The following is a 26,699-nucleotide window of genomic DNA, read 5'->3' as shown; positions in this document are numbered from 1 at the left end:
CTTTGTCCTGAATAGTTTTATCTGGATTTTTATTTATTTGTCTGAATTTGACTATAAAGATTTGAGAACTGCTTTCAAAACAGAAAGTTAAGAATTTAGTCCAAGAATTGACTTTTTTATTTTTTGTTAAATAATAAATAACACAGGTGCACCTTTTTATGTTTTTATGTGTATTTGAAGCTGTTCAAAATACTATCATATTGATCTAATAATTGTGCAGTGGGAAAAGATTCACTTTCAACCACAGGCACACAGAAAATTAAAACCAACTTCATAGTTCATTCAGCATCTTTTAGCACACTGTATTGATTTTATTGCCTATACGTTTAAAGCACTGGTGGCCAGTACTTAACTGCAAGTGCACATAACGTAATATGAATGAGGCACACAGTGGAGCATTGCATCTAAATGACTTAGAGCTGTGAGGTGGTGAGAAGCATTTCTCATATAAATGCTAGAAGTGTACAGTCATTTTCTGCAAACCTCTTACACAAACACACCAAATCAAGAGTCTCACTTTACTTAAGGAGTTGGAACTCACAGTTCACATGTGCTTGACGAGGAACATCGAGTAAAGAAATGATGTGAGACAAAAACCATTTATAAACACATTCATAGAATGTGTCACTTCTGCAATGCGCGTGGATGAGAAATCGAGTCTCAAACTGATGCCTAATGTATCACACTCGGTCGACAAGTGTCGGCAGAGGACAGGGAGCATGTTTGTGTTTTGTGCTGATGTTTGCTGAAGCGCTGTCGGAGCGGTTTGGATCCTGGAGTATCTAAACAGATGTCAGAGTTTCCTCATGGTGTGAGAAAACAGTCGAGAGGAATCATTAATAGAGTAGGAAACCAATCTTTATTTAAAAAAAGAAACATAAATATACCTACAGGAGTTAGAGGTGAAGCAAAGAAAGAAGACCCTTCAGATGAAGAAATTGCATAATTCAGATCTGCTTTCAAAAAATATAATTTCAACTGAAAGAAAAAAAGAGCAACAGTGAATTCAAGAGGTTGTATGCATGGCTCTAATTCTCACTACAATGACCCTAAATGTGCCCGAGACACACCGGCCGTGATGACATTACAGCTCATATTGTTTCATTACTGAACAGCTCACTTCAAACACATTCAGGTCATGTGTTAAAATAATGGAGAAAGAAGTTACAGTAGTGAGTGTTAGTAATGGCTCTCATCAAAAACAAAATAAAAAAGTTTTCATCACTTCAAAGCACTCTCAGCTTGCTCTATCCCCTTAGCAAACAAGTACATAAAAATACTTGAAAATTAGTTTTGAACATGTAGAGAATCAATTTAATACTTGCGCAACAAGCTTTAATATGCAAAGAAAAGATTAATGCTGTAATTCAAGAGGTATTAGGCTAAGATTCACCAAACTCAAAAAGGCTCAGCATCACCATCACTAATGTTGTCGGGAAGGACAAACTGCTAAAGAGATGATTCATAAAATGTGATTAGTTAAACACCAGAGGACTGAAATACTTTTATTTTACCATCATAAATCAAAACTTAAGTCTCAGCTAACAGTCCAGCCAATACTGCTGATTGCACGAGGAACCAGTGCAATATGGGCACTTCTTTAAATCAACACACACATGAACAAGCACAAAGGATCAAAGTCTGGAGAGTTTTTAGGTCTGTCCTTAAGTTGCATCCAGCCTTCCAGTGTCTCTGCAGGATCATTTTCCCACTGTCCAGTTCACAGGACACAGAAGATGAAAAATGATTTATGGAAAGAACAATCCGGGATTGTTAATGTATCTGTTTTATGTTGAAAGTACATTTACACGTCCGTGTTGAAGGGTGTGTCTCAGGAGATGGTGGAGAACTCTTTGAGCAGGACGTCCTGACTCAGCGTGTTCAGGGAGACATTCTTCCTCACATTCAGACTGATGGAGCGCACCTGGAGACAGACACATTTAACACAAGGGCTTTATGTTTGTGTGAAAGTGCACATCCACACATCTCATTCCACTCACAACAACCTCTCCAGATCAGCTCCACTTCTCTGTGTTCCTGTTGAGGTTTCAACACATTAAAAGCAGTGAAATCAATTAATGTCACTGTCACTGACGAGATGTCAAATTATGAAATTCACAGAAAAACCAAACCCCACGCAAAACAATCTCTGCTTCAAGGACACCTTCTCATGGACCTCCTGATCACTGCTATTTTTATATCACTCCATGGAAGTTCTGTTCTGACACTTGCCGGTTATTTTTCCATAGACCTCAAACTACTGCATAACCCAAACAAACTTTTCTTTCCACACAATTTTAACATAATGAATTATCAGAACTGCAGTCTTTGGACACCAGATTAGCTCACAGTGTGAGCAGGCGCCCATATGCCTCATGGGTCTACTGTCTACTCTTCACTGTTGCACTATCCAAGAAAGGACAGAGATTAAAAAAAAACTGCAGGCTTCTGATGAAGAGTTCACAGCTACCAATGCAAAGTTCTACTGCAACATCCTGACGAGTCAGAGGGAGGACGTTCAGTGCAAGTAGACTGCTTTGCCACCTTTGGTTCTTTTTCCCAAAATGAATTTAGATCCTTATAAGTGCAAGAGGACAGAATGAGGCCTCCACAGAGCAACATAACAGCAGCTGCACTGAAAGTGGTCCAGAGGCAAACAAGAAGGTGAACAGAACAGAAGACTGATCATATTTACATCAAGATTTGTAATTTTTTATGGTGGGAGTCCTGAAACTTTATAATTGCATCTTTCCCCCCCCCCAAAAAAAAAAAAAAAACTCCTCCCAGCTGTTTTGTTACTTTGTACTTTTTCTGCTACTTCTGTCCTGTTTTGTACTTAGTCCATTAATTCAATAACAAAACAAACTGACAAGTGGTGGCTTACAAAAAAAAAAACCACTGCATTAAAATATGGAATAAAAAAAAAAGTTTTTTAACACTCATGACAGACAGATGACGCTGTTTGTGTCAAACAGTGGACTGGATGCATTTGGGAAAGAGTCCGAATGGATTGGATAAAACCCTCAACAATTACAACACATCGCTCTCCCTCCCTTACCAGCTCCTTGAAGAAAGCGGCTTCTTTGGGCTGCTCCGAGTATCTCTCAAACTGGTCCAGTCCATCCTGCAGTTTGAGGGTCAGTGTGTCATAGTTGGATCGTACCACTTCCAACACCTAAAAAAAAGGTACAGCAAACACAAAATTAAAATCACGTCTCACGTGATTCCCTCAACTCCGTAATACAGAGCAGTTACTGCATCTTACAGCAAACACTTGGAATAGTTACCAAGCAGTTAAATATTAATTAGCGTTAAATAATTTATTATGACACTTTTATTTATGAGGGATCATGCAGTGTTGCAATGCTGTTACAAAACATTTGGTTCCTCTCCAGCTTACTTCCAGTCATAATGTGCCTTACTGTAATGAACTGTTTCACATGTAATTAAAAAAAGGAGACCTGATTTTACTAATAGACTTTGCCGTGTTTTAGTTCTTCTGTCCCACTTTCTCACAAATGTCTGCACCTTTAGTTTGGCCTGTAACAGGCTTATTCAGCTGCCTTTGTTTAATTACCTTGCTTTGAACAGACCGGTAACACACAGATTAAGGGCATTTTCACAGTGAAAGTTTTAAGCTATGTGTAATACAGTATCATGAGTAGGTGTGTATGTACCACGGTTGCATATGCAGAAGAAAGCGTTGCCTCAGCTAACGTCCAGCTGAGATAACAAGGCCGGCTAAAAACAGGGGTAATTACGCAGAGAATCTCCACACCTTTCAGCTGTGAAAGAGCCACTAAACAGACCTTTTTCATTATTTCATTAACGCTCCAGAAACACTCCACGCAGCATGAAAAATTCACAGCGAGGAACATGAGCTGCACTTTGTCATGCTTCTCAGAGAGGCTCTACAAACACACTCCTCTCAAACACATCCAGCTTTCATCTAGCGAACACCCATACGTTAACTTACATATAGGTCTTATTTCATTTATGCATAATATAATTCTCTTTTAGTGAAGGCACTTTATTTACTGTACAGCTGAATCAACATTTTTAGACTTATTAAAGGCTGGGAGCCTAATAAATCTACAGCTCTGCCTGTGGATAAAAAGTACTGTTGTTTTTACTTCACCTCTGGTGGTACACTGATGAAAAATTCATACCCATATCCCTCTCTCCCTCTCCATCTCCCTCATCTGTGTAAAAAAGCAGAGGGAGGTTTGAATAGTAACCCAAACTAATGAAAAAGAAGGAGTAAAAGAGAGAAAGTGAGAGCTGTGACAAACTGTTTAGAAGAAAAAAAAAAATGTAAATAAGCCTTGATTGTATGATTTTTAACAAAGAGGGAGGAAAGCATTTGCTTGAGCATTTTGCACACGCATGCTCGAATCAGCTAAGCAACTTTCTGAATCTCTAAGCAGATATGATTGACATGCAGTTGTCATTGTCTTTATCTCGATGCGTGGACAAAATAAAAAGCAGGCTTTATGTGTGTTTTGACTGGTGTTGCACTCCAGTATTGTACTTTGTGTGAGGAACAGAGCGTACAGCATCTTGTTTTAATGCTGCGTGCCTCTGGAGGCCATCCGTCTTCTGGTGTCACTATAGAGAATGAAGACGCTCCAGAGGGTTGGAGTGCAGGAGGTTTATGTGTGTTGGTGTGTGTGTGTGTGTGTGTGTGTGTGTGTGTGTGTGTGTGTGTGTGTGAGGACAGTATGCCAAAAATTCAAAGTTTCTTTCAGTTCACTGAAATACAAAGAGCAAGGGACAGAAGCAGAGGAGAGAAAAGCAAAGAGCTGAGTCTGGAGATGTCATGTGTTCCTGCTTTCTTTATCTCTGTTCTGTTACATATATTTGAGTCCACAGCTGCATACTGCTGCTGAGAGGCTCCACTGGTCAGCCTTTATTGTATCATTTATAACCAGAAAAAATTATTTTACTGGCATGAGCATGCTGATCAATAAATGAATCAACCCAAAGCAGCCATTTAAAAGGCTTCACACTATGTTTTTTGCTCTTGATTCAAGTTACAAGCTGTAATTATTTTGTGCAGTAAAAATTCAGCACAAAGCGTAATTAGCTTAAAAAATAAAAAAATATAGAAGATTTATTGATGGCCTCTTATAATATTTTACACAGTATCCTGCAGTGTTCTGCATACTCGGTGGAGAGAAGATTGTCTTTATATTTGAGAGTCGTGTCAGAAGGTTTGGACAGGTCTTAGCATCTACAGCCTCTCTGAAGCACGCTGTCAGCACAGTCAGCATGGCTTCATGCTGCTCTGCAGTTTATATGTTTTAGACAGCTAAGATGTGATGTGTTGTGTTCAGGCCAAATAAATACCACAGATCAGGTAAACCAGATAAAATACTTCATACAAACAGCAGTAACTATTATTTTTTTTTTTTTTTTATATTTAGAAGTTAGTGAAAAACAATACACTAAAATCACATCAATACAATATAGCTTCTTTGAACATCTTAGAAAAAAACTAAAAAGTAATTCTGGGCACCAGTAATGGTCTTATTGGAGGAAAAAAAAAATCCAAAAGTGATATAACTGAGTTAAATGCTGTAGCACTGTCAGCAAATCAGTTAAAAATAGTAGTAGGTCATGAGTAATTAAAGTTTTAATTATATGTAATAAAACTCAGTTATCTAAGGTTAACAAAGTGCCAATTTTTTTTTAAAAAAGTTTGTAAAATGCCTTTCTGAAATATGTTTTTGATAAAAGAACGCAATGCATTACCACTACATTTGCTAGATACGATCAATTTATAGATATTGTAGCGGATGGATGGAAACTGTCAGCTCTCACAAACAATCCACTGACTTTCCTTAACTGCTCATTTAACTTGGGTCAGGGGAGGACTGTAGCCTATTTCAGCTGTATCAGGAAAGAGGTGAGGAACACCCTGGACAGGTCGACAGTCCATTACTAACACAAACAGACAACCAAACACACTCACATCCACAATTATGGCCAATTTAGAATAACTAAGTAACCTAAAATGCCTATCTTTGAACTTTGACAGGTAACCAGAGAATCCAGAGAAAACCAACTACCGCTTCAAACCAAGAACATTTTGTATCAAATGAAAAGGCTGTTAATACCAAAGGTGAAAAATAACATAAAACCACTGGGAGCTCATTGACACCAGAGTTAACTTCTTGCATTCCTCTTTGTTGTGAATAAATCTAGTAGATAAAAGCAGCGAGGTTATTGGCGAGAATAATGACCTAATCCATCACTTCTTATCAACTCTCAAAAAAACAAAAAAACAAACCCGTATTTTACTGCCGTTTCCCATCCCAACAGACCTCACACAAGTCTTAAATGGAGCTTATAGAGCTCATATCAGTTCAGGCTCCTTCCAGTCCCGGCTCACGTATTTCCAAAAATTACTGTTTCAAAAGTCGCCCAAGCGCTTCTGCTTAATGACGCAGTCCACACTCTGTTTGTGTTAGCAAACGAGCGGGACTACGTGCAAAGATTGCCATTATTTCTACAAGAGCAGCTGCAGACACCAGAGAAATGGCAACATTTGCTTGTATTTGATGTACAATAAAATCTCAAATGAGAATAACTCAAGCTTGCCTTTCAGTGTAATGTTTCCCTGAATCTGCCATGATGAGTTTTAAGCTCGGTGATGTGTGTGATAACAACTGCTTTTCTGTGTGTGTCATCACCATAACCAATGTTTGAGTCATTCATTTGTGCCACACTGCTGTAACTACAGCTTGATGAATAGCCCCCCCCCCCCCCAAAAAAAAACACAGTGAGCTGCTCCTCAAACACTTGAGTGTTGTTCACTGTTTACTGAAAAATTCATAAGATTTTCTTTTGAAATGACAAGCGTGACGCTTCAGTGGAGTTCAGCCCAAATGGCCCCAAGATGATGTGGAAGTTCATTTTTATTTACATGCAACTTTTAAAGTGCAAAAACAGGTAAAGTGTGTGATGTTTACCTGCTCTTCTGACAGCTGAGAGATGTGGTTCACAGCAGCGTACGACTCAATCTTGGGGTTAAAGTGGTTGATTATGGCCCTGAAAGACAAAAGTAAAGGTACTTCTAAAATGAAAGACAAAAGATTTTTTTTTGTTTTTTAAATTAGGCATGGGAGCGAAATCCATGTTGGGTGTATGTTGGTGTAGGGCTGCAACGACTTGATTATAAAATAAAAAAATCCTTGACGCAATTTTTTTGCTTCGTTGCTTTGTTTAATCCACAACTCGGCAGCACTCAGGTGTCACCACGTAAGAGCAAGCGTTTCACCCACATTTGCAACTAAAATCAGACGTGCAATAGAAACGTATTTAGGAGTACACTTGTGAATAAGAAGTATTACAGCATTAAAACCGTGTAGGCCCCAGTATTTCAACAAAAAAACAGCAGCAGTGAAGATGATGCTGTCACAGTCTAACGCAGAGACGGAGTCTGTCAACACACACGGCAAAGAGCAAAGAGGCGGAGCCGTTACTGTGACGGTGAGCTCAGGTGGAGGATCTAAAACATCAGCGCTTGTTCCTGTAATCACCATTAAAACCGTGACTGGGTCAAAGCTGGAGGGATACCTTAAACCACCTGCTCAACAAGCCCCAATGTTCCCATCCACTGCCGTTTGTTTAACACAGCAAAATATCTACAGTAAAGATACAGACAAACTGTTAACTTAGTCTGATACAATGTCTTTTGCGCCGTGCTGAAGCCTGTCGAGCTTTCCTACTTTATACGGCAGTGACACCTGCCTAATATAAGAAATCCATCCACAAAAACAGAGTAAAGGCTATTTTATGCTTTAGTTTACCTAATTGTATTTGACACTACTATACTTGTAATTATTTTTGCATTAAAAAAACATTTTTCTTTAAAAAATATGATTTTAATGTGGCACATAAATACATTAAAAGGGTTGGTTTTTTACAGACATTCACAATTGAAGTATTAAAATCATTGCTAATGGAAACCAATGAGCAGTTTATTTTAAAAGACCTGTGCTTTTTTTTCTCTTTTGAATATTTATTATTACTTGTTAATAAGACAAAAGTATGTCTTATGTGATTATTCAATTAATCGATGGAATAATCAATAGAATCCTTGATTACTAAAATAATAGTTAGCTGCAGCCCTAGTTTGGTGAATGACTTAATAAATAATTCATCCCGTAAGTCTGTCTCCAAATATTTTATCTGCCAAGTATTTTGTGACAATAAATAACTGAGCAATAAATCAGCTGCTCTAAAGCAAGTCTCCTATCCTATGGATTAACTCCAACTCCATCATGCACTGCAGCGGCTGATGGTAGTCCTTGTCTGAAGCCTTGGCAAGCTCTGTGAGCAGCACATAAACCAGTTCTCCACCTGCTGCAGCAGCTGTGAGCTGGAGTGCCAGGTGGAGAGCCAGAGCTGAAGGACTACAGAGACAGGAAGGGCCCATGCTAGCTAGTTAGCTAAATTATCAAATTAAAATAATGATCTGATTAGCACAGCAGGCAGCAATTATGAACTACAATCAAACATTCCTCACTTGTTCCACTGTCAAAGGGGGGGGGGGGGGGGGGGGGGGGGGTGAAATGGTTAATGTGGAAGAGGTCTAAAATATCTTTCTAAAGCACAGAAAGTTGGAACTGAGGGTCCCGGCCAGGTAAACAGTGCCAATCTGAATGTACTAAAAGCTGGTCATATTGTACACTATGAAATTTTTGGCTGTCCCAGATGAAAAATGACCAATGTGAAAGTGGCTGCTGTCAACCAAAGAACGCCTGGAACAAAACTGAGCACATGAGAAATTCAATCATGCACAACAAAATGTTTGGGATACAACGAAAAGAAAAATCTAGTTGAGTTGTGGGACGAGAAGCTTGTTTATGTGATGTATCCTCCAGACGTTATCATGACCATGCAAAGGACAGCTTAGAATGGAAACAAAGAGCAGAGAAATAAAAAGCTGTGCATGTTGGTCCCAGTTCAATAAGCATTATTGCCATATAGTTTATGTCCATCAAACTTGATGTCCTACCAAAGTTTGTGAAATGATGCACAGGGTGGCTGAAATCTGCTGAAAGTATGCAGCAGGGATGTCCACATACTTTTGGCTGTATACACAATATACCATTCTAGCTAGCCTTCCACACATTTCAGTTTAATTTAAAGGCCATCTGTTGAACTACTCTTGCTTAGATTCAAATAATACTTAATAATACAATTATATTAAAGGTGTAAATATTTTAAATTTAAACTCTTTGACAAAGCCCATTCTAAAAAACACAATCTAGAGTCTGTTACACGAAACTCATTTCTGATCACTTCCATCTCAGTGTCTCCTTTATAGTGTTTGAGTACTCCAGGGAATCAAATCTAAATTCAGAAGCAATCTTCTCCATCATTAGCATTTATTTCCAAGAAATAAACTGCTTTATAGCTCAAATATGAGTTGATGCACTAAGCACAACCGAGAGATTAAATGGCTTATTTTGTACTGGCTTAGATTGCGTCATATATCAAACAGATTATAGTGACAAACATGCAGAGGATTCTCAGCAATGATAATTCTGCTGTCATTTATGTATGGGGAGCCAGCCTATAGAGGAATGAATAGATGGAAGTAAAATGGGATCAGCCCCTTCATTTAAGTTTATTATAAGACCATCTTTTGAGAATTCTCCAGGCTTCTGTCTTTGTGTATTTATTCAGCCATTCTTTTAAAATTTACTTCATTACAGTCTTACTCCCAGCCCTTCCTTCAACTCTTCTGTCTGCCTATTTACCCAAGGATGCTGCTCTATCACGAGTCCACTATAGATGGTAAATCCTCAAGGAGAATCCTGTTCATACGGGTGCCCTCAGGGGCCTTCAAGCCAGGGTGACCTCAGATGATCATCTCCTCAGAGAAGACGGAGGAGGAAAGGGAGATTACTGGGAAAAAAATTTGAAAAAGGGACCAAGTACAATATCTGTGTGAGGTTGGGGCGAAGGAGATAAAAGCTTAAAATTTATAAAACAGAGGGGCCTAGGGGACTAAAAATAAAGTCAGTTGGTAGAGAACCCAAATTACAGCTCCAAAGACTTCACTCACTTTCAATTCCATTCAATCCAATATGACTCATTTCTCCTTCTTAGGATACAGATTTCAGAATAAAGAGTGTGTCTGCGTGTGTGTGTGTGTTTACCGAACATTGACAAGGGCATGTGTGACTTTACTGGCTGCCTCCTTCCACTGGCCTGTGTTGGTTGATACTCTCAGAACTGGAAAGCAGAGAATGACAGAAATATACAAAATCACATCCATGTAGAGGCACATTTGTACACAGCTCCTTATTTGTCAGGATCAGGGCTGCAGCCACTTCTATATCCTGGGTTATCTATTAAACATGACTGGTAAAATGAATGTTAAAAAAAAAAAATTAAAAACTCATGCACTCCAGTTTACCTCACACTAACTATTACAATTACAAGTGCATTCCAGCAAGTCTTGATTAACAGCATGTCTCTGTGTGTTCGTGTATTCTGTATTTGCAGCAGTATTTTTCCTAAATGTTGTCAAGTTGATTGAATTTTGGTGTTTTTGTATGTGTTTTCTCATGACCTGATCAACATAAAACTGAGGTTACATACCCATACAGTAGAGGTTCTCAAAGACCTGGTGCATTCGTACGATTTCATAGTACAGCTCGTCGTAGCTGTTGGAGGTGGGCAGGAACGTGTCGCCGTAAGTTATGAACATGTTGAAGAGGTTTACCACCTGGATATGAAGACACATTAGGATTAGTGGAACAGTGCGTTTACAGAAAGTACCCAAAAGGGGAAAAAAATAAATAAAAAATAGGATTTCTAAAGGGAAATTAAACTGATACTGCATCTGTTTGGCGCTGCTCGTCTTCTTGGACAAACTAATAAAATCTGTTTAGACAGGCACAGCTGGAGTTCAAGCAACACCGATATTAGCATCTGTCTGTCTTCTTACTATAAACTCTGACAAATTCAGTGTCTGTTAAACTAATGATCACTGTGGTTTGTACTCTCTCATGCTCCTGTCTCCAGTTTTTTTTTGAGAGTGTATGATTCTTACCAATAAGGCCAGATGAAAGATGTTGTGCTTGGCCAGCAGTGTGGTCTCATTTGACAGCAGGAACTTCAGGAGGTTGATGAGAGCTATGTAGAGGGAGACATGCTTGCATTAATGAAATACTGAGGAGTGTTGCTAATTGTCTACCAGCAGAGGCATATGGCAGCAGACTGCTTTGCTGGTGTGTATCTTTATTAAGGTAGATAATGGAATCACAGGAGGGGGGGGGGGGGGGGGGGGGGGGCTTTCAACACCCAAATCAAGCGTCTTCACAAGCTTTTATGAGGAAAACAAAACCCAAGAACCAAATGTGCACACTTGAAAAAAAAGCTCTGACACAAGTTGGCACAACAACATAATAAAAGAAGACAAACAATCTAATTCATTTTTTCTCTCCAGTGTCATTTCATGGTACGCTATTATCTCCACCAGGAGAAGAGAGTCAGGGTTATTCAGGGAATTAAGCTGATTATTGGTCTGATTAGAGGAATCTGTATTCTAATGAGACACAGTGTGATGAGGCCATTACAAACTGAAATGTTATCCCATTGTTTGTTGACCAGGCTGAAAACAAGGCCACGAGGATGGATTGTGCTTTCTTTAGAGACTCATTATCTGGTTTCAATGATGCAATACGTTTCCAAAAGAACAGGCCCAACGACTTTAGAAGGAAATTGTGTTTCTTTTGCAAAAGCAGGAACTATTTGCTCAGCTCACGAGGTGATATATAGCAAATCAAACATATTAAATTATTCATACACTGTGTCTCAAATTACTGAAGCTTAATTTAAAGAGAAACTATTGTGCTTTTACTTATTTTCAGGTATATACATCCACAGTCATGTGAAAAAGAATGTTTTCACAGGACTCTAAGTACACCCCATGATTCAGTAGCTCCTATAGCCAGCTTTAGCAGCATTAATTTGAAGTTTAACTTGAAGTTAATTTTCTGTTTGACTATCTGTCTCTCACGTTATTGTGGATGAATTTTGGCTCAATCTTCTTTACGAGGTTGCCTCAGTTCATTGAGGTTTGCAGGCATTAATTTATGCACAGCTGTCTTAAGGTCCCACCACAGCATTTCAACCTGTTTGGGCCAAGCTTTAGCCATCAGACAGATGCCCTCACATTTGACTCTTGAATACTTTGGTAAACAGAGGAGTTCATGGTCAACTCAATGACTGCAAGGTGCCCACGTCCTGTGGCTGCAAAATAAGCACAAGTCATCATTCCTCCACCATCGTGTTTTATAGTTGGTATGAAGTGTTTGTGCTTGCTCCCCGCTGTCCAAAGGACATAGTTCAAGATGTCTTGTGGTTTGTTCAGATGCCATGCTGCCATGGTATTTCTCCCCTTCCAAATAAGCCACACTTCTTTTTCTAATTGTACCATCATGAACTTAACATTTAACATGCTAACTGAGGCCTGTAGAGTCTGAGATGTAGCTCTTGAGTTTTTTGGAATTTCTCTGAACACTGCACGGTCTGACCATGGAGTGAAATTTGCTGGGACATCCATTTCTGGGAAGACTTTGGCATTCTGTTAACACACACCTGAATGCTCCAGAGCAGCAAACTGACAAAACTTCCACTTTTACAGAAGTGCTTACACTTGCTGATGATCAATTATTCAAACTGACTGCTACTAATCTTAATTCTGGAAACAGTAAAGGAGGACTTAAGTTTTTCACAGACTGCCTAGAGTCCTGTGAAAAATGTATTTTTCACATGACCATATACACTGTTGCGATGGTGGTTTCAGACTACTCTTACTGTTCAGTTTCAAACAGCTATTTTTTTCCTGCACTTCGCTGTGCATGTCAGTTACAGCCAATAATCTTAACATGCTCATCTCAGGTACACAGCTCTGGCTGTGAGCACAGAAACCCCAGCCACCCACTGTTCAGATCTTCTGTTTGCGATGGGAAACAAATCAGAAGAAACTTAAAGGGAGAGGAGCTAAAACAGCTTTTTTTCTGACAGCAGCTAATTTAAGGGGCTGCACAAATGCCCATTATAAGATAAGTAAGGATTCTTTTTGAACTGTGAATCAGAAAGGCAACTCTAGTGGATTCCAAGAATAAAAATATGCAACTGAGCATAGCAATTTCCCTTTAAAAGAATATAAACACATTACATCCTAAAACTTCACCATATGGTCCTGACAGTAAAAAGGTCACTTTAATCGCTCAGTTTAGTACTTTGCATAAAATTCAACTTGTCTACTTACTTTTATGACACAACGTCATAAATAGGCAATTGTTCTTCAGACTGTACTTTGAGCTAAATGGTAAAAAAACTAGAATGAAAATGACAATGCTGGGATTCACTCTAAAATACAAGGACACTAGGATTTAAATCATGAGATGACCCATGATGTAAAACTAAAAAAGCTGGTATTTCATTAAATTCAGATGGGATATGAAGCCTATCATAAATGGGGCTTATTTTCTGACAAACAGTACATAAATGAGAAGATGAGGTATCATTACCTGACCAAAGCTCTCTCCAGGTGTAGTGTAACCTGATTCTACATTTCTTCTGGTAACAGAGAAGTTTGTGGATGATCTGCACACAGCGCCTAAACAGCAAATACGACAACAAACTGTGGTTAAACGAGTTTGTTGGTGGATGATGAGTCATAACAATATATGTGCAATTTAATGTGTTCTCACAGGTATAAATCCATGGGGAAATCCTTCATCATATGAGTGACGACAAATTCCACCATCAGATCTACACCAAGGGGTACAGAAGATACACAAAAGAACACAACCTTTGACCTCAAATCTCACACTGCAAAATACTTAAAGTCAGTGAATAGATGAATGGACCAAGAAAAATCAAACATCTTTCTATTCGGTGAAGATAAGTGTGTGAAATTGTAAAGCAAAACATACCAAAAAAAAGACAATGTTATGATTCTGAATTGATTCAGAACTGACAACAGCTGATTTAATTACCTAATGCTGATGAGGATTAATTGATGCAAAAACTCAGAAGTTAGACCTCATTAGACCTTACAGCTCACAAATATCACTGCCGATTTTAATTAACAGTAAATGAGAGCTTCATACCTAGAACAGCACACACCAGCGGCCGTGATGGGATGTTCTTGTCCACTGCTTTTTTCCTGTGCCTCATGGGCTGAAAAACATAGAATTAAAAAATATGTATATATGAACAGATACACTGTAATTTTATTAAGAATAATTGTACAAGCCCACTGTGTTCACTTTTGTGAACAGTTTTTACTGCTGTATCTTACTTACTGTTAACTGACAGTATACAGCAGACTCAATAAAATTAGGAGACACAATAAAGAGTGCTATAGTCTTAAATACTGACAACTGACTAGATATCAATACCAACCAATCAAAACATTTTTTTATGTGCCCATAAAAACAAAGATTAAATTTGTCAATTTGCCATTTCTCTTCAAATAAGTGGCGGCGTATAGTAACATACCCAGTGCTTTCCACACAGAGATTAATCTGCAATCCCATACCTTTGCTCATATTTTCAAAGTTCAGTCACTGCTAACCATTTAGCCCCGGACCTTCCTGTCTCGTGTTTTTCTTACCAGCTGGCTCACTGTTGTAGCAGAAACCAATTTCATTTAGCTGCTTCCACTGAGAGGATCTCATCCTGCAGTGGGAGGTACTCCAACTCCATTGTCTTGGACTATCAGCAGTCCTCCTCCTGCTCTGAAGATCAGTGAGCTGAAGGGCCACTTTAACCACAACCTGTAGCATGTGGAGAATTTTTCCATCCACCACAACTTTGAGCTCACCGAGGATGCAAAGCAGAACAAGGTGCTAGCTGAAGTCCAAAATGATGGAGCTTGAGTTCATCCACAGAATGAGATGCACTCAAGAAGAAGCGGATTATATGGTTCAGTTAACTGTCACAAAGTAATTAAGTAAAAAATAAAAGAGTAGATACCCCCATACAACTGCCAACATTGTACAACATACTCAGTGTCGACACTTGAAATGCTCCCTGGAGCTTTCATTCTGTAAGCATCAACCTTCTGTGATGCACACTGGATCTTCTCCAAAGCCCTGAGCCTTCAATTTCATTTTGGGAAGAGGAAGAAGTTGCATGGAGTCAAATCTGGCAAGCGAGGGTGAGTGACAGTTACAAGTATTTTAGCGGGGCAAAAGAACCGGGACCCTTTGTTAAATTGTAGCACATATTGTGCCACTGTGTGACATTTAGATTTGTTTGTGAAAAAAGATGTTCTATTAGAACTGGCAATGGATTGTTATGTGCCTGTTCACAGAGACCATGCAAATCACAAATCTCCACCTGCAAATAATCGCAAAAACCTGCACAACACAGACCCCAATGTTGATCCTGCAATGTCTTCTCGTACCTGTTGCATGCTAATGGCCGTGATGTACTCTTACCGTGCATAAAAGAAAACAGGCTGAATTTTTTTTTTTTTTTTTTTTAATAAATCGCAGTTTATAATTTCTTGTATCCTCACTGAGTGTCACTCACATGACCGTGAACTCACCATTCGATGGAGACTGACTCTGAAGTTCATATTGTCATCATGAAGAAAGGCATCAGCATACTGGTCCTATCTCACAAGGAAGGGTTAAAAACAAAGGTGGTCAGATTGATGGAGAATGTGGGCGGTGGCATCTGTTGTAGGACTACAGGTTCTCATACCTCAGCTATGCAGGTGAGAATGATCAGGCACAGTCTGGCACTGTTGAGTCGGTGCTCATCTGTAAATACAAAAACAGCAGCAGATAAAACAACTGAGCATAAACAATATACAAGATGACAACTACAACACTTATATAATTTATGAGGACTTCAGGATAAGATTGATGATAAAATTACCAGAATGAAGAATTATAAGAAGGACTTAAATCTTTCTGTTACCTTTTGTATCCTGCATTACAATGGAGGCATACTTGAGGAAGGTGATGAGAAGATTGCTGGTCTGCAGGTTGGGATCCAGAGGCAGTTCGGGGTTGTTCATCACTACACAGCAAATGTGGTTAAAAATCATCACAGTGGCTAGAAACAATAAAACTAATTTCTTTATTTTCAGATTTACTATGGACACAGACAGAACAGAGTCACAAAAAAGTAAAAAAAAAAATAAAAATAACAAAAAACTGTGAAGCCAGTACCAATCTTTAAATAATGACTTTCCAAAAACCCCAAACCTAATTAAAGCAAACTGTAACAACTACTACATTGCTTGGGCAAAAGGAGTGCTCATTTATGCACAAAAAATAATGTGTTTTTGCCTGTTCTGTGACTATTTTATCTAACTTGCAGTCTAGATGAGGATTTGCATTGATTTAAAAATCTCTGCTCTCTGAAACCTTCAGCTTGATTCATGGTTAAATGATGAGCTGGTCACATCCCTCAACCCCACAAAACCCTCATTTGTTTCCTTCTGCCTCAGATCACAGCAGGCTCACCACAGGGGAAAAAAAACATTACACCATCAGGAAACCATCGTGTGGGGCTGTACTGTAGAAGGAAATGTATATTCCTGATGTGATTAAAAGGCACGTGCGTGTGTGCAACCATTTCTGTTCCAAGCAGAAGGCCTCAGGGCTGAAGCTCTCACAACTTGTCGTGATGAACACTGCATGCGAAGCATTCATTTGTACTTGAAGCCAGAGGTTAATATTTTATATAGAGAGCTATATTTTATATAGCTCTCAGGTTTGAAACAATGGAGGGAAAGCTAGCCACAGACAGGAACACGTACTTTAACAGTTACAGCACATGTGCATGCTAAACGAGCTGCTTTTCAATATGCCAGCATCAACATACGCCTTCCACAAAACCTGAATGGGAAGCTATGCACTCATTTTCAGAGTGAGATTAGTAAGCAGTTGGAGGATTAATAATTAACTTATTAAGATGTAACAAATCAAGTTCAATTAGTTGTGTATTTGGAACGCAATTCAGATAAAAAGCAAAAATGGTACAAATACACTGCTTTGTATTTGTGCCTCTTTGCTTTTGAGTATCAAAAGGCAAACATGAACAAAAACTGCCAGATTTGGAGGAAGTGTTTAAAAATGCATATAAAAAGTTAGGATTAAATGGAAGCAAAGAAGCAGAGACCATTAATGCCCAAAAGCTTTAGAAACTTTTGCAATATTTGAGCCTCTTCGGGTGCTTTGAGGGGAACATTATTTTCAGTATGTTACATTTCTGTTTAAAAGTGAGATGGTGTTCTTTGAGGTTAAAAAAGAAAACCTGAATCTTAGTACTGAGTCTATACAATGCATTTTCTTTAACAACTAGTGGAGAACGCCTTTAAATCTGACAAAGACTACTGAAGTCAACAGATAAACATTCTTTCTAGAAAGTAAATTCATCTGGTTCCAATTTCTGGGTTTAAATCTACTCCTGAGTGTGTTTAAAATGTGCTTCCATGTCAGCTTTTCTGAGTCTACACATGTCTAAATCAAAAATATTAAGAAGTGAATAGCTTACTGTCAAGGGAGGGCGGCGTTGTGCCAAGTGGCGTCGTAGGGGTGGTTGGAGTAGTGGTGGTAGGTGTGGCAGCTATGTCAATCTCAGGATGGCTCTGTGGAAAAACAAAAAACACATAAAAACACCTGATTAATAACAACTAACGTTGCCTTAAGTCTCATAATGTACAGAAAAGCTGTGTAAGTGATAAAAGAAGAAGATTAGTGGAGACAGATCACTTTTAAGAGAATAGAACATCTACAAAATGATGCATTAATCATTCATCTAATCTCTTCATTTACCCTGAGATATGTAAACAACTAATAGAACTGCAAAAAGCAGCACGTTTATCAGCTGGCCCTGAGGCACTGGGTTACAGCTGCTATCCCTATCCTTTGAAAAATATTGAATATTTATTTAGGTCATTAACTCAAACCCTTTAGTATAAATGTCTTGATATGGGTAAAAGAGTAAAACACCAATTAAATGTGCTTGCACACAAAGGATTAACTGATTACTTGGGGTTTTCTCTCTATTATAGAGTTATCTAGAAGATCTGCAGATAAAAAAAAAAGATTCTATAATATTCTTAACCACTGTCTTCAGGTTTGTGCATCAGCAGGTCTTGTCAAATCATATCATATCACAGATACTACATGTAGCAGAAGATTTAAGAGACAAAAAATGTAAACCTCAAGATGAGGTAACATATCATACAAAAAATAGTAAAGTTTCCTAAAAATGGTATCATAAAAGTCAAAACTTTCAGTATTCTCACTGCTTTGCTTATAGTAAGATTGAAAAACCTGTAATCCCTCACTTGAAACACTCATAAATAAAGACAAATAAATAAATCCAAGTTTGCTTCTTACCAACTTTCTGTCAGTGACAATGCAGGTATAAAGGCATCAACACACAAAATTATGAACATCGTAAGGGGTGGAATAACACTTATTTGACCTCTAACATCTAAAAAAGGTGAGCACACAGAAACACAAAAAAGTGCTGTATGTTACCTGTGCTAACACAGTGATGAAGTTGCGGTTGAGATGCACAGCTTCATAGAGTGCCAGCAGAATTGCCTCATTTGTCCTTGAAATGAAATTTAAATTAGTTAGAGGGAGCACATTTTTTTATTAAATAAATCTCCAAATCGTCACAAAAACAGTGGACTGAGAGTCCCAGCCTTTAACCCAGTCAAGCTTAAGGAACAATTGGAAAAGCACTCTGGTGCTCAAAGTTTATTAACAATGGTTTCGTGCATCAGCAGGTCACTTTTTTTAAATTTTCTGTGTCATTAACTACTGAACAATATTTGATCAGACTAATAAATTATTTCCTAAATCTCCTCATAGTTTTTTTTTTATGTTAACAGAAGAGAGGACATTACCCATATAGAACAACAGTAAGCATTGCTTATGGATACAAGTATTTGACTTAAGTTTTAATATTGTAATTTTTTTTTTACAGTCATTTATTGTTTAAACAAAAGAGCAGGACCAGGTCTGCTGTGTGTGAGGGTCAAAACACAAACTCACAAGAACTTATTTAAACTGGATTTTATTATACTTATTTTCTCTTGTTACCTCATAGCCATGATATGTAAGTTTTAAACAAATGAAGAAGTCAGTTGGCCTCAGCCAGTCTTTCAGTGCTAAACAATAAAACTGTTTATATCTACTCTTTTCTTCAAAAACAACATAAAACATCAAAGTTATACTGCCTACTGCTATATTTTTCCCCATCAGTCTACACTAAATAACTCACAGTGTAAAAGTGATTATATCCCAAGCCATGAAGTCCAATAAACTTCCTACAACATCTGCTATAAAGCTGTTGTGAGGAATAGACCACAACAAGCATATAAATGATTTATAAAGCCACAAGGCCCAAAACCTGTGAGATGCAAGAAATCTGAAACCACAAGACTTTTCCTGGAGTTCATCATTCAGTCAAACTAAATAACCAAGTAAGAGGGGTGCTGGTCAGGGAGGTAAAAAGGAACCTAACCCAGCTCCAGAGGTCCTCAGCAGAAATGAGAGAACCTGCTGGAAGGATGGCAAATAATCAGGCCTTTATGGTAAACCAGAAAAAAAAAAAAATTGTCACCCGACAAATACCATCCATAAAGTGAGGCATGGTGGTGGCAGCATTATGGTACAGGTTTGGATCGCAGCAGCATGAACAGCTAGGCAGGTTAGAATCAAAGGAACGGTGACTGCAGTCAATTACAGAGATTACTTTTAAGACAGAAAATTGGGAAATGGTTCACAATTAAGCATTAAAATTACTCAAAATATGGAGCAAAAGCCAAACTGTAGTGGCTTAAGTGGTTTAGTCAAAGGCCAGACTCAAATGCCCCTCTGTTATTATGGTTTATTGGATGCAGACTGATGGGCAAAAATTGTGATTTAATTTCATTTAAGTCCATGCATCTAAATGACTGATGAATTCTCTCCTGCAATCTTAAACCTAAGTGTAAAGAACAATGAAGCTGACTGTTGTAGGAAGTGAAACTTTGCACTTACTGTACAGAGAGCTTCTCGTCAGCATCTGCTATAAACATGCTGCCCACCTGTTCACAGGAGCATGATATTAGCAAACTAAACAGAAATGAAATTATTTCTACTTTAAACCAAAATGAGAACAGGAGCCTACCATACTAGTGAGGGTAGAGAAGAACCCACCCTGGTTCTCCTCCTCTTTGTCTTTGTACTGCCTAAAAAGCGAAAAAGACCAGATGGACATAAAGTAGAAAGAAAAGAAAAAGTGGAGTGAATGACAAATAAATTAAAAGCAGGTAAGGCACAAGAAACAGCTGGAAAAAAAAAAAAAAAGCACTACCTAACCTAACACACATTTACCTAACACCTCCTTCTGCTCTCTGCAGTTTATTATCTATGGGCAATTCAGTTTATACACAAAAACAATGAAGTGCATTGAGCCATCATCCATCACTTTGATGTGTCTGTCTAGGCACGCAGACAGACAAGACCTCCTTCACACACAGCATTTTAATATCTGAACCTTTCCTCATCCAAAAAACATTACAGACTGCCAAAGAAAGCTGTCAGATATAAATAACTAAAGCTATAAAGGCCTGTTTTTTTTTCAGGAGAATAGAAATAGAACATTTGCAGGATAAATCAAACTAAACTGATGACACCAGCAGCCTCAGCGCATTGTGCACTGCATCATTAAAAACAATTTTTTTTTTTTGACAGATTCAAGTTCTAAATCTCACCTGTTATATTCTGTCAGAGCTTGGTGGACAACCATACCCATTCCCTAGAAAAGAAAAACATGCAGCTTGTCAGTGAAACCTTTGATTATCTGTCTGATGTAAGGAATACCTACATCAGACTGGCTATTTATTATTCTGCAATTACAAAGTACGGCTAGTGACAGCATGCTTACATCTAGTGTTGGCTCATCATCCACAATGGAGAGCTTCACAATGTATGGATTCACAGACTAGAAAAGAAAACGAAACATAAATATGCTATTAGCCCGTAAAGGACCAGTCTTTATTTATTCTACCTCTCAAATTCAGGGGACTCCTACACAGTGTATACACCAACAACAGCGCACGGCCTGCAGCTGGTCAGGCTAAGGGGCCTTTCAGCTCAATGCAACGGTCATAACAAGAGACTTCAATAATTGCTTCTAATGTATCTTCTAATTCTGAGACTTTACAGCAGAAGATAAATATCAGTTTCCAAAAGGGAATCAGTGGAGAACAGGATGACTGATCTTTGCTTGTGGATACACAATCCAGTCAGTATCTATTAGTGGGTTTTATACTTGGGTATACTACTGTTGTACAAAAGGTTCTGTGAAGAAAGATTTATATCAAGAAACACAAGCACAGTCAACAGTCAGCAAATGCACATCATACACACCTCATATTTTCTATAGTTCACCAGGAGAGCCAGAAGCACGACAGCATCATACCCATGCTGCCCTCTACTGGATACATCTGACAGAATCTGAGCAGGAAAGAGAGGGAGAGCAAGGATGAACAGTACAGATCAGAGTACAGAGGAATGGGTTCAAAATATAACTAAAAATCACAGAATTACATTTTCTATGCTAATGATTTACCTGCAGAATGGCTTCAAAGATGCTATTGATCATCACATATTCCAGTATGGTGTTCTGGCTAATATTGTCTGTTACCTGTAAATATATTTTTTTCAAGCTATGTCACATTTTGTGTAACAACTAAATAAGCATATCAAATTATAATTCTTATAAACAGTCTGTCTCACCGTCACCAAACACAGCAACAATTTGAGGCAAAGGCTCTTAAGACTCTCTGAGCTGTCTCCACAGAGAAGGCTGTCCAGTCTCTCCATCAGGTCCTACAGGAGACAACCAAAGGAAGTATATGAATGAATAAAAAAGGCAACTCAACCCAGTTTTCCATTTACATCTTTATTATGACTCTGTTTCACTCAATTTTTCCTCATTTAGTGTCTAACATACCTTCATCCTTTGCTCAGCCTTATCAAACCCCATGAGCATGTTGATGATGTCAAAGCCGGATGCTGACTTGTTCTTCTGGTGAACCCCTCGAAAAAGTGCACAGAGAGTCTGGGAATACAGGAGAGCACACAGGTTGCTTAACAGATTGAAACAGATTTCATTAATCAGACGCATTAGTAAAGCACCCAACATGGTTTTGCACGGGTAATATTTAAGTATTATGCAGATTTTGGGTAGCTGTGTACTGCCAGTAGGGTGTAATCTTAAAAGTATGTGGAACAGCAGGTAAATGTGTGCTATTCTTTTGAGATCCTGCTGTTGTTGGTCCTTTAACTCCTATTGTGGAGAAGTCAGAAGTCATAATGAATCTGTTATGATTTAACAGTGACATGATCTGAACTCTAGTAATCGTACATACCTCTTCACACCTCTGTGCATATCAACACATTTATTACAGGATGTCATTTCCTTTTTGACATTAGAACAACTGTTTTCTCATGTTTACTTTTCAGATTCTTTTCCACATTTTTGTGACATTAGATTATAAAGTAAAAATATGGAGACGAGCTTAAAACAATTTCTCAGTCGTTAAAAGGAAAAAAAAGAGGTTAAATAATTTCTTTACAACCTCATCAACATACTTAAGAGTCTCCTAGTGTGATGATTATATATACAATGTTGCATGCAGTTGAAAATCTAGGTGATCCTTGGGAGCTGTAAATACCTGCAGGGCATTGACCACTTTGATCTGGTGCTCCTCTCCCAGAGCCTGAACGCAGTGGTGAAACAAAGAGTTTATGTTGTCTTGAATGCGCTGGACATCCTCCCCATCCACACTCTCCAACTTTGACTCCAGGTACTCTAGGTTCACCTGGCAAAAAAAAGATGGAAGGTGTAACTTGAAGGCAAAAAAGTTAGATTTTAAAGGAGCATAAGTCATTAAGAAAGATCCACTTGAAAATCTCACAATACTCTATTAAATAAAAGGCAGCAGTCTAACTATTCATAGCAGAGAAGTTGCACAACATACTACCTGGCAATCTTCAAAGTCCTTATCTCTGCAGTGTTTCTGATTTGTGCATCAGTGCTTCCTGATGCATGATAAACGATACAGTGTGCATGCTTTAAAGCAGGGCTCTTCAACTCCAGGCCTCGAGAGCCCCTGTCCTGCAGGTTTTAGATATGTCTCTGCTTCAACACACCTGAGTCAAATATAGTAGTCATTAGCAGGACTCTTGAGAACTTGACTGCATACTGAGGAAGTAATTCAGCCATTTGATTCAGGTGTGGTGGATCAGGGACACATCTAAAACCTACAGGACAGGGGCTCTCGAGGCCTGGAGTTGAAGAGCCCTGCTTTAAACTATGTGCTCAATTCACATCACAGCTGCAGCTTCACACAACCAGAGTACTGTGAGAGACTTCCTGTTATGCAGCACCAGTGGTGGACAGTAACGAAGTACAAATACTTCGTTACTGTACTTAAGTAGATTTTTCAGGTATCTGTACTTTACTTATTTTTCTGACAACTTTTTACTTTTACTCACTACATTTTTACACAAGTATCTGTACTTTCTACTTCTTACATTTTCAAAACAACCTCATTACTTGAGGTTTAATGTGTCTGAGAAACGTCTGCATTTCCGGTCAGTGCGGGAGCCGGCTTCTGATTGCGAGCAATTTTTCTTGGAAGTCGGAACAACAGGGTGGGAGGGGGGGGGGGGGGGGGGGGGAAACCAGACACCCCACACGGTAGAGGGAGAGGCTCCTGCAACGCTCGCTAGGAGACCGGAAAGAGCCAGAGGAAGTTGCACTTTACATAGAGGCTGCACGCCGGAACAGTGAGGAAAATAAATGACAGAAAATGTAAAGGACAAAAAAAGTGTGTGCAGTTTGTCACACAGTGTGTCTGCTAGCTAAAAGAACAGCTGCTGTATTTTAAGGGAGAGCAAAGAATGAGCGATAACTTCATTCAGATGGAGAAAGATGTAAGAAAGAGGTAGAAACGTCCTCCAAGGAGCTACTTTTACTTTCTTACTTTGAGTAGATTTCAGAGCCTGTACTTTTTTACTTTTACTTGAGTACAGAAGTTGAACCAGTACTTCAACTTTTACCAGAGTAGTTTTTAACACAAGTACTTGTACTTCTACGTAAGTACAGAATGTCAGTACTTTGGCCACAGCACACATTTTTCTCTGTACTTTACCTTCATAAGAAACAGCTCATCCCAGAAACGAGGGTTATTTTTGGCTGGGTCTTCTTTCTAAATCAAGCAGAAAAGGACACTGTTAACACTTGAACATAAATTTTATTTCTCAAAACTCTCAACAGTGACCTTCTTTGACTTTCTGCGATACTCACTGCAAAAATCTCATCATACATGAGAACCACCTTCTCTTTCAAGGGCTTTTTAGAGGATGATGTCCTCCTTAACAGGCCTGCTTTCTTCTCCACCTGAGACATGACTAAGTCTGAGAAGAGAAGCACAGTGAAAAGACATCATTTAGAGAAATAAATCTAAAGATTTACTGGATAGTCATCTTCTTTCGGCTGCTCCTTTTAGGGGTCATCACAGCAGATCATCTGCCTCGATCTCACCCTAATCCTGTCATGCCAACCCTCTGCATGTCCTCCTTCAAAACATCCATGAATTCTCTCTGTGATCTTCCTGTTTTCCTTTCTCACAGCGCCACATATTTAACATCCTTTGTCCAATGTAGCCATCATATCAGTCACATGTTTGATTTGGCAAAGATTTTACGCTGAATGCCTTTCCTGATGCAACCCTCTGCATTTATCCAAGCTTTAGACTGGCACTGGGAGTGCACTGGCCTGTGGCACCCAAAGTTTTATTCTAAAAACAAAGCTAAGGCTCTGTATTGTCTGATCAAATCCAAAAAAAAAAAGATAGAAACAAGAGAACAGTCTGACGTGTCAAGATTTCATACCTTTATCCAACAGCCTCTTTATAATGAGTATGTTATGAATATATACTTTCTTTTTCATTTTTTTAAGGGAAAACTATTTCCCTAAAACTGAGCTGTACTATCAAATGCTACTCAAAAAATGTGTATTTCTCTGGAGAGGTAATTTCAGTTGTGGTTTTGGTTATACAGGGCAGTAAATTTAAAAAAATAACTGAATAAACCACAGTGGTCATGCTGATAATTATTCCGTTTTTTTAATGGCTTTATATTGCAGCTTGGCACAGATTTATCACACTGCTTGCAAGAAATATGACATTAACTTGAGACCACTCTTCCAGTCCAGTGCCTACTGTCTGCAGTAACACCTGAGATATTGTATATATATTTTAAAAATCATATCTCTTTACAGCATTACCTAACTATATGGCTAGGTCATCAAAACTCCGTTCCTTTGCAAATTATACGCCCCACTGGCCAAGTAATAATAATAAAAATGATGTGTAATAATTTCCAAATGAACGAACATTCTTAATTTGCATTGCCAACATCTTATGGGCTTGAATCAACTGATTACCTGAGCATCAGGTTGGCATCCGCTCACACTGATAGACATTAGGTATCCGATTGATTAACCCAAGTGTACGCTGTTATGAACCACTAGCTTATCAGTTAGCAGTAGCTTACTGACCCACTGCTACCTAACTGGGTGGGTTCAAGCCGTAAACGACAAGCACTAACACACTATCCAACATGTACTGTTGTCCAGAAGACACCCGAAAAGTATTTTTAGCAGATAGGTAATCAGATTTTAGTCTAATAAAATCCTTAGATTCTTCCCAGCTAAAGCTAACGCTACGTAGCTAATGCCTATCACACAAGAATGTTTAACAATGGTTTAGCTAACAGCTATCTGAGAGGGATCATTAGCAACGTTTGCCTTGTATTGCTTTGATTGGTGACTGCCGTCTGTTCTTACCTCTATTAAAGTATTAAAATCTATGTTGTTATTGCAGTTCATGAATTCTTTTAACAGTATCTGCTAGCATACAGTCACTGCTAGCATACGCCTGACGAAAGCCTCCTCCTCACCTGCAAGGTCCTAGCGCCCCGCAGATTGTAACATGTTTGTTCCACAAAGCAGAATTTCTGAGCAAAGAGCCACACCATGAACGGTTAAATTTAAACATGTCACACAGAGTGCTGAGCTAAGTTAAACTGCATTAAGACAGATTGCTTTACAGTAGGTCTGTGTGTCGTTGTTTCAAAAACCAAGCTTCTATTTGAAAATGCAGACTTTTTGTGCCATACTCTGACATGAAACAATTCAACTAAACTAAATTTATATATATATAAGGGGTGGGACTCGATTAAAAAAAATTACTCTAATTAATTATGAGCTCTGTAATTAATTAATCGAAATTAATCGCATTTTAATCACATTTAAATATTTAACATGATAAATATTAATTTAATAAATTAATTTATTTTCCCACCAGTCTACTACACAGACCAACGAAGGGCGGAAATGCTCCTGTGATAAGCAAACTCCTGAAATTAAAGTTAAGCATTATAACTGGATAGTTTTATTCAACATTGTCTCACTTAATATAGTTGGAAATTAATCATTCGCTCAGCTGTATTCCTTGATGTTGAAATGTGTTGTGCTTGTTTTAACAGCTTATTTTGAATTAAAGACTTAAAATTAAACCACAAAAGGAGCAAAAGTTCGTTCTCCGTTTAACCAGCTGCCTT

The 26,699-nt window shown here is 38.4% G+C and overlaps 1 protein-coding gene across 1 annotated transcript; it reads right to left on the bottom strand.

Annotated features, from left to right (window-relative positions):
- Window positions 1-1,479: 1,479 nt before the first annotated feature.
- Window positions 1,480-26,082, bottom strand: armh3 (armadillo like helical domain containing 3). Its single transcript, XM_030733551.1, has 26 exons — window positions 25,924-26,082; window positions 24,382-24,491; window positions 24,227-24,283; window positions 22,745-22,891; window positions 22,021-22,128; window positions 21,804-21,896; window positions 21,637-21,711; window positions 21,435-21,521; window positions 20,950-21,006; window positions 20,777-20,820; window positions 20,191-20,251; window positions 20,061-20,107; window positions 18,549-18,624; window positions 17,554-17,647; window positions 15,970-16,071; window positions 15,751-15,809; window positions 15,593-15,658; window positions 14,148-14,217; window positions 13,746-13,806; window positions 13,563-13,651; window positions 11,075-11,157; window positions 10,621-10,747; window positions 10,176-10,251; window positions 6,975-7,053; window positions 3,059-3,175; window positions 1,480-1,924 (listed from the first exon to the last, which is right to left on the bottom strand). The coding sequence occupies exons 2-26, from the start codon at window positions 24,481-24,483 to the stop codon at window positions 1,832-1,834; spliced, it is 2,070 nt and encodes a 689-aa protein (XP_030589411.1). The 5' UTR covers window positions 24,484-24,491; window positions 25,924-26,082; the 3' UTR covers window positions 1,480-1,831.
- Window positions 26,083-26,699: the final 617 nt, after the last annotated feature.

The sequence above is a fragment of the Archocentrus centrarchus genome, chromosome 1, assembly GCF_007364275.1.
Source record: "Archocentrus centrarchus isolate MPI-CPG fArcCen1 chromosome 1, fArcCen1, whole genome shotgun sequence".
NCBI lineage: Eukaryota > Metazoa > Chordata > Actinopteri > Cichliformes > Cichlidae > Archocentrus > Archocentrus centrarchus.
Note: the sequence above shows the minus strand (reverse complement) of the source record. Positions and strands in the feature narration are given on the sequence as shown.

Bases quoted from the DNA above. Each gene is read 5' to 3' on its own strand.
- armh3 (XM_030733551.1), bottom strand. From the start codon at position 24,483: ATGTCTCAGGTGGAGAAGAAAGCAGGCCTGTTAAGGAGGACATCATCC. The intron at 15,810-15,969 runs GTAACAGAAAGA...TTGTATTTACAG, and splicing joins TGTAATGCAGGATACAAAAG to ATGAGCACCGACTCAACAGT. The intron at 3,176-6,974 runs GTAAACATCACA...CCTTTTTTTTAG, and splicing joins CTCAGCTGTCAGAAGAGCAG to GTGTTGGAAGTGGTACGATC.